The following is a 9,046-nucleotide window of genomic DNA, read 5'->3' as shown; positions in this document are numbered from 1 at the left end:
GATCAAGTGATGTTGTCCCATAGTGATCATGTGATGTTGTCCCATAGTGATCATGTGATGTTGTCCCATAGTGATCATGTGATGGAGACGGAAGTCATTTTGTCTAGAAACACTTTGGTATTGTTGAATGTTGTGCGATTCAGTGAAAATTAATGGAAACACTTTAAAATGTCTATAAAAAAAAATCCATATACCAATTTGATTACAAAACATCACAATCATCAACTTCACCACAAGTTATTATTGGCTTTAAAGCCGTTGGATGGAAACACAATTTCACCAGATTTATTCATATTTTCGAACTTCAGAACATTCGATTGACACGTGGATGGAAACTTAGCTACAGATGACGTCAGAGATGATGTCAGTGATAGGCTTACCTGTGCAGTTGAGATCCATGACAGAGGATGAGGAATTTGTCATCAAACACTCCCTCAGAGAAGATTCAGAAAGAACACACTCCTTAAACCTGATCATCCACACTGGTCTTAAGTCGGACAGTTGTCTCTGTCCTTTAGCAACAGCAGAGCCACAGTCCAAATTTTTGCAGATAAAACTGGAATCCTTCAGGGTCCAGTATGGATCATAGTCTCCCACTGGTCTCCAGTCTCCCAGATGTTTCACCTCTAGGGTTCCTGAGCAGCGACTGGCTCCTCCCACCAACCTGACCGGCTCTGAACAGAAACCAGACTATCAGTAAAAGACTTTGACGGGCCCTTGCTAATCTGCACACGTCGGTGTTACTGGCGGACGCCGCTCCTTGCAACCCTGCATTTCACGGCACTCAGACACTGAAAACCGCCACGTCCACACCGTTTGACGAAGAGTTTTTCTTTTAATGACTTGTCCTTTTTAAGGTCTTCAGATGACACAGACCAAGTTTGAAGAGGATCGGATGAAATCTCTAGGAGGAGTTTGTTAAAGTATAGCACCTTGTCTTTTAGGCCTACTTCCTGTTGCCACTAGGGGGCGCTATGACTTTGAGCCAATAGCGGCATGTAGATGTCGTCAGGGGCGGACTCTGATGAGTTTGAGCCAATTGGACAACGTACGCAAATGTTGACGCACAAAAGGGCTGCCCCGCCCACGCCCTATGACGAAAAGTTTTTCTTTAACTTCATTTTTTAATAACTTTGCATCTTTAACGTCATAAGACGACACACACCAAGTTTTAAGTCGATTGGATAAAATCTCTCGGAGTAGTTCGTTAAAGTACGACATGTGGAAACGGCCAACATCGCACAAATTTCAAACAGTCAATTCAAAATGGCCGACTTCCTGTTGGGTTTAGGGCTGTCGGCGCTCGGGCCCTAATATATGAACCAAATCAAAGCTGGAGTTCTTCTTCTACCTGAGCAGGTGAGTCCAACAGCTGTTCCAGATGAGCAGGTGTTTCTATCTGAGCTTCTACAGTCCAGGAGAGCAGACTCATGGCCCCCACACTGGAACTCTTTGGTCCACGTTGGAGCCTCCAGTTCTCCATAGAGCGCCCCCTGGAGGACTGAAGGAGCCCCACAGCCAAGCTCCCTGCAGACCACCTCTGCATCCTGCTGGTCAAAGTCCTGTTCACACACTGAGGACCAGGTCTGGGTAGACTGGTCCGACTTCACCTCCAGTCTGCCTGAGCACAGACTGGTCCCCTCCACCAGCCTCACAGAGTCTGGAGGGATGATAGAAGATAAAGAGAGAGACAGAAAAGACATCAGGCTCGTGCCAATGGCGATCAGATTGTATTGCTATATATAGATAGAGGAGGTCTAGACCGCTCTATAATTTACAGATAGAGCAGGTCTAGACCTCTCTATAATTTACAGATAGAGCAGGGTTAGACCGCTCTATAATTTACAGATAGAGCAGGTCTAGACCTCTCTATAATTTACAGATAGAGCAGGGTTAGACTGCTCTATAATTTACAGATAGAGCAGGTCTAGACCTCTCTATAATTTACAGATAGAGCAGGGTTAGACCGCTCTATAATTTACAGATAGAGCAAGTCTAGACCTCTTTATAATTTACAGATAGAGCAGGGTTAGACTGCTCTATAATTTACAGATAGAGCAGGTCTAGACCTCTCTATAATTTACAGATAGAGCAGGGTTAGACCGCTCTATAATTTACAGATAGAGCAGGTCTTTCTGTTTTACTTCACAAATGCACTAAGCTAGAAGAAAACCAGAGGTGGGAGTTTTTCATTGGATTTTTCTTATTTTTGGTATTATTTGGTTTTGATCTTCATCCAACATACAAAATACAACAAATATACACCTTTAACTGGACTGAGACTGTCTTCGATGTCAGGAGAGAGACCTGGCTGGCACCCCTTGACCATTTAAAAACAAACCATAAAAGGGATAAAAGACTAACTGTCAGAGTATGTGTGTGGAAGCACCAGAACACAAAATAACTCCCCAAATCCCAGATCCCAGATCCCAATCCCAGTGATTTTTTCATAATATGGGCACTTTAAGTTTCTGTGGGCATGCAGCTGGAAATTAGACAAGTTTGATGATTCACAGGGATGAAGACGAGGTTGGACGGGTAACACAGAGACAGAATGGTCACCTTTGTTAGAGATGATGCCGAAGCATCTCTAACAACATGATCCACAGCTACAGTATAGTCCAGGTAGGCTGTTTTACAGGTAAGGTTTGGTCTAGAAGTTCTGTGAGACATCTGGCCAATCACCGGACTGCTCACAGAAAAGGGTGTGTGTCCAAGCTCAACACCCATCTGGGCATTACTGTCATAGATTACGTCATAGATGATGTCACTTCTGGTCTTACCTGTGCAGGTGAGATTCAAGAAGGAGGAGAGGAACTTGGTGTTACACACTGACTCGGGGCAGTCTTAACGTCCACACAGTGAGCTTTGAGCCACCATGACTGTTTGTGAACGTCTGAAGGAAACGTTTCCCATCGTGCTGAAACAGCAGGACCACAGTCCAACTCTCTGCAGACCACCGCTTCATTCAGGGTCCAGCTACCATGTTTACCCACTGGTCTCCATTTTCCCTGATGTTTCAGCTCCAGTCTTCCTGCACAGTGACCGTCTCCTTCCACCAACCTGAACACTGAGTAGAAACCAGAAAGTCATACAAACTCATGTAAAAAATCCCAAACTTTGGACTGGGCTGCCTCTGCACATTAGACAGGCGTCCTCTCTTTAAAACTCTTCTTAAAACCTCCTCATTTCCTCGGCTTTGTTGATCTTGTGTGTACACCTTTACTGTATGCTGGCAGTGCATTTTATTGTATTTATTTTATTGTACCTTATATTTTTTTATTGTGTTTTTATTGTGTTATCTACGGTGTCCGACCGGGGCAAACGCCCCGCAATTTAATTAAACACATGCAAATGGACAAAACACAAGCAAATTAAGAAAACGCCTTCATTAATTTGACAAAACGTACGCGCAGCATTTAGCAAACGTGCTGCAAACACACACAACACAACCAAATACACAAACGTGCTGCAAACACACACAACACAACCAAATACACAAACGTGCTGCAAACACACACAACACAACCAAATACACAAACGTGCTGCAAACACACACAACACAACCAAATACACAAACGTGCTGCAAACACACACAACACAACCAAATACACACTGCAAATCCAGAATCTGATCTGCCCCTTATGGCCACCACTTAGTCTGTGCTGTATTAACACCTTCCTCCTGAGAGAGTGATATAGTCTATCTCATATTTGTATTACTGCTTGCTACTGCTTTGCATGGCCCGTGTCAGAGTTGCATGAACATGTATATTATCTGATGTGTCATCTCTGCTAGGGTCCTGATGCTTGCTTGGCTTATATATATTATATTATATTATATAGTATATTATCTCAAGCTGTTGATGTGTCATCTATGCTAGGGTCCTGATGCTTTCTTGGCTTATATATATATATATATATATTATATATATATATATATATATATATATATATATATATATAGATATATATATTATGTTATATTATATTATATATTATCTAAGCTGCTGTTGATGTGTCATCTCTGCTGGTGTCCTGATGCTTTCTGCAGCTACGCATGGCATGCAAAAAGAAAAGCTTATATTTCTGATCTAGCTGTGTGTATGGTGTCTTTTTGATTACTATGTGTATATTTTAACCTGTATTAATGTGTTTTTTTTAAATTGCTTCTTCTTGCCATGGTCTAAAATCATCTGACCAAAGGACTACGGTTGAAAATCAGCCGACTGGCACATTTACAGAAATGTTGATTAATGTGTGTTGTCCTTTATAAATAAAACTACAAATACTGTCATAGATGATGTCATAGATGATGCCACTGACGGGGCTTACCTCAGCAGGTTAGATTCAAGAAGTAGGAGGAGGAACCTGATGTTACACACTTCATCAGATCAGACTTAGAGTAACGACATCTATCGCTGATCTCCCACACAGATCTGTCTACGGACTTCCTTCCCCATTCTACAGAGAGATCCGGGCCACAGTCCGACTCTCTGCAGAGAACCGGTGCTTCAGTCAGGGTCCAGTTAGTGTCAGAGCGATGTCTACCCACTGGTCTCCACTCTCCCAGATGTTTCAGCTCCAGGGTTCCTGCACAGTCACGGTCTCCTCCCACCAACCTGAACTCTGAACAGAAACCAGAGTGTCATCAGCGAAAGATGTGAATTTAAGTAAGAAAAATATACTTATGACTGCTTTTGATAAATCTTAGTTTCTCTTTTCTTTCTCTATATGTACTTCATGAGTTGTTTCCTTCAGTCTGGAGTCGCTACGTTCAGCTTTTCTGTAACAACATAACGTTACCTGTGGTCCAGGGACTGTTCATACAACCATCTTAAAAATATTTAGTGCTGATAAGTAAGTCGGGGTTGAGATCAGGAAATGAGGATGGAGACGTCAAAGATGACGAGTCCAAAGATTTCAGATCATTTGCAGCTTTATTCCAACAGTGAAAAAACTTTCATATATCAGTAGCTCTGTCTCCATCCACACGTTTTATCCGAATTAAGTGATATTGAATGAAAAATGCCTTCTGGAAACAGTGAAATTCGATGGAATTTCATGAATATCGGCTCAAAGGAAATAGTGTTGAAAACGTAAAAAAAAGTGACACATTTTTTAAAAAAGTGTTGAAAACAGGGAACAAAAACGTAAGAAAAAGTTAAAAATATCAATTAAAAAAACATCAACAAAAGTGTTGATTGTCAATGCTCAGAACCAATCTGGGCATTACTGTCAATGATTATGTCATAGATGATGTCAGAGATGATGTCACTGATGGGCTTACCTGAGCAGGTGAGATTCACGAAGAAGGAAGAGGAACCTGATTCTATATAGTTCATCGGATCAATGTTATAGGAAAACATAATATAACTCATCTCCCACACAGATCTGTCTACGGACTTTCTTCCCCATTCTACAGAAAGATTAGGGCCGCAGTCCAACTCTCTGCAGAGAGCCGGTACTTCATCCTCGGTCCAGCCGGTTTCAGAGAAGGAATCCACCGCTGGTCTCCATTCTCCCAGATGTTTCACCTCCAGGGTTCCTGCACAGTGACGGTCTCCTCCCACCAACCTGACCTCTGAACAGAAACCAGAGTCATCAGCGAAAGACGGGAATTTAATTTACCCTCACGTTGTCCTCATGTTGTCCTCATGTTGTCCTCGGGTCAAATTGACCCGTTTTCCTATATCAACGTTCTTTTTAATCCCCAAAATAACATGATTAATGAATGATTCCACCCAACGCTCTTTGCCAAGTACACATCTCTACTTTCATTAATTTTGGGTCTTATTCAATTTTATAGCATTTGAAAACAAGTGGAAGTGTTGTTGAAATAGTATTGAGTAAAAGTATATATTTTCCAGTCTGTGATTATCCATCAACATCCATTCCTTTAATTTTAGTCTCAATAATTCCTAGTTTTTGCTTTTCTAACTCAAACATTAGGTATAATTTCCTATAAATGAGGTTTATTGACCATAAATTCCAAAAATAACTGTAAAACTAAAGTTATTAAGTTAGTGTTACGTAGTGGGGAAAACATAAAAAAAAGGGACAAAAACGTAACAAAGTTAAAAACACTGATTTAAAAGCATCAACAAACGTGTTGATTCTCAATTTTGACTGGAAGACGACACGAGGGAAAGAAAAGGTTGAACTAAAACAGCTGATTCTGCTTTTCTACGTTCATTTAACCCTCGTGTTGTCTTCCTACCGACCTGGAAAGTTTAGTTTTTCTGAGTCAAAATTTCAAATTGAAACCCTTTTATCAACGCTATGTCGTTTTTTTTACCCTTTTATGTTTTTCCTCCAATGATTTTGTCACTTTTTCAACGTTTGTTGACTTTTTCTGAGCCTTTTGACATTTTCGTGTCGTTTGTCCCCAAATTTATAAAGCTTTTTTTTTACATTTGTCAATTTTTTTTGACACTTTTCTTACTTTTTTAGACATCTTTTGACATTTTTGTCACTTCATTTGACATTTGTTCACACTTTAGTCACTTTTATTGTAATTTTTCTCTCTTTTTTTACACTTTTTAAAAAAAGTTCTTTTACCAATTTAGTTTTTTCTCCAAATGCTAGAAAATTGACTAAAAACACAAATAATCAGTTCACTACTTTCAATTCAGTGTTGTTGGGAACCGTCCACGTTACTTTACAGGACAATTAGTTTGAAAGAAACCCAAATTTCTGATATAGAATCTTTTTGGAAAGGGGTCAGATTAGACCTGAAGACACCAGGTTGATGTCTCTCTTCTTTCTCTACATGTACCTAGTGGGTTCTTCTTTCCTTCAGTCTGGAGTCCTGAGGAGAAAATCAGAAGATAAACATCAGTGTATAGCAATATCATGGTATTTGTTTTACAAAGATTATGTTTTAGGGCCTTTTTCCCTTTATTAGCTAGTGACAGTGGATAGACAGGAAAGGTGGGAGAGAGATGGGGATGACACCCAGCAAAGGGTCGTAGGTCGGACTCGAACCCCGGCCGCCGCAAAGGACTCAGCCCACATGGGGCGCACGCTCCTATTGGGTGAGCCAGAGGTCGCCCCAGATTCAACATTTTTAAGGCAAAAACACGCCCGCCCATCAAAACAGCCATCCCCTTTATGTTCTACGTACAACCCCCCCACTGGGGCTGGTAGGCGGGTGCTAGCCTGTGATACTGTAGACCACTGTCCTGTTTCCAGCCTCGAAGAACTACTTTTGTTATTTGTCATCCAAATAACAAAAGTCAAAAAATTCTGACAGAACACATCACTAATATTGACATCCATCTAGTGTATTTGTATTTTCAACTTCAAGAGCATATTATATTAATATATATTAAAACAAATTGCAACCAAAGTGCTAATCAATCAAACATTTTGGAAAACACACACAAAAATCCGCAAAAACACATATCGCCCGCACATATTGAAGCGTTGCTATGGAACCCATTTTGAGGCGTTGCTATGGAAAGCAGTCCAGACAGCGGTAGGAAAAACTATTCCTGGTTTCTGCGAGGTAAAATTGCTGTTTTTATCAATGGAGTCTGGTGACATTAAAGAGAGCAGAGATAACGGTTCCCCGTTTAAAGGAAACTTTCTGACAGCAAGGCAAAGCAGTGAGAATATTATAAATATAGCGTCTACTTTAAAGTGCTCATATTATGCTTTTTCCCTTTATTGCATGTGTGTCTTTTTTGGGGCATGTTGTAGGTTTACAAAGTGAAAAAGCCCAAAGTCCCCCCTCCAAAGGGACTTACCAACAGACTACATTATCTCCAAAAACAGAAAACACGGTTCATAAACTGCTCCAGCAAAGATGGAACAGAAGTGAGATGTCTCACTCTGGTGCTAAAACAGAGAGCTCAACACACAGGGTGAAAAGAGGAGCTGCAGCAGTGTGCAGAACAACATAGATATGGTGTTTTCTTGTAAACCTATTCTAGTACAACCTCTTACTGTAACACAATTATGAACTGGAAAATGAGCCTAATATGAGCACTTTAAGGGATACTTGGCACCAGCTATCACCTCGTTGGTCTGTTTTTTTCTAAGACGCAGAGTGAGTTTGATTCAGCAAAGGCATTGTATGTTTTGGCTCAGAAAAAAATCAATTGCTGTTGGTGTGTCTTATATACAACTATATGAATATACCAGTTTAAAGGGTTAAAGCAGAGTCCTACCTGAGCTCCACAGCAGTATGAGAAGCAGCAGCAGGTGATCCATGTCCAGGTGAAGCGTCACTCCTCCATCTGATCCCGTCTGTCTTCCCGTGTGATGTCCTTCCTCTTATCTGCGTACAGGCGGAGGTGGAGCATCTTCAGTTTGACGCTAGTGCATTTCTGTGAAACTGACTTGACAGGTATGTTGTTGTTTCTGCTTCCATGAGAACCTTGGTGACTGAGATGTTCTCACGCAGATTAATGTTGTCAGGAGTCTTATCAGTATTTCCTCTCGATGTGTGAACACCAGCAGAGTGCCGTTTCCATAAGACTGAGTTACCGCTGACACTAACCATATGATTATGATTATTCTACGGGTTTATATTTTCCCAGCAATCAATAATTGAGTCTATGAAACGTGTGTTTTCATGTGTGTGTATCTGTGTTTCTGTTTGTATGTGTCTGTGTTTGTCTTAGTGTGTGTCTGAGAATGTGTGAGCTACTGTGTGTGTGTGTGTGTGTGTGTGTGTGTGTGTGTGTGTGTGTGTGTGTGTGTGTGTGTGTGTGTGTGTGTGTGTGTGTGTGTGTCTGAAAACAAGGACGGTAGAGCCGAGCCCAGCTGGTACTAGCAGAGGGTAAACACCATCAGATTACTTACAATCACTTTGTGTATTAGAAGTTTTCTGAAAGTGTGCAATGTGCAAATGAAGCATTATCTCAGGCTGGTAAATGTGATAATTAGCAGAACTTTTAAAACATTTGATATGTTACAAATTCTCTTTTTTATTTTGTTAACAGCTTCAAAATAAATGCATTTTCTACATGTAGTCAGCAATGAAACGTTCAATATATCAGGCACTGAATACTATATGATGAAAGCCCTGTGTGATGGCT

The 9,046-nt window shown here is 40.8% G+C and overlaps 1 protein-coding gene across 1 annotated transcript; it reads right to left on the bottom strand.

Moving 5' to 3' along the window:
• Nucleotides 1–336: 336 nt before the first annotated feature.
• On the bottom strand, nucleotides 337–8,216 carry LOC116676595 (scavenger receptor cysteine-rich type 1 protein M130-like). The gene is made up of 8 exons (XM_032507592.1): nucleotides 8,174–8,216; nucleotides 6,778–6,810; nucleotides 5,290–5,583; nucleotides 4,551–4,628; nucleotides 2,993–3,070; nucleotides 2,784–2,846; nucleotides 1,352–1,660; nucleotides 337–674 (listed from the first exon to the last, which is right to left on the bottom strand). Exons 1-8 carry the CDS (start codon nucleotides 8,214–8,216, stop codon nucleotides 337–339), a joined length of 1,236 nt encoding a protein of 411 aa, XP_032363483.1.
• Between the last annotated feature and the right edge of the window lie 830 nt (nucleotides 8,217–9,046).

This window comes from Etheostoma spectabile, unplaced genomic scaffold, assembly GCF_008692095.1.
Source record: "Etheostoma spectabile isolate EspeVRDwgs_2016 unplaced genomic scaffold, UIUC_Espe_1.0 scaffold00003479, whole genome shotgun sequence".
Taxonomy (NCBI): domain Eukaryota; kingdom Metazoa; phylum Chordata; class Actinopteri; order Perciformes; family Percidae; genus Etheostoma; species Etheostoma spectabile.
This window is presented reverse-complemented; position numbering and strand designations above follow the sequence as displayed.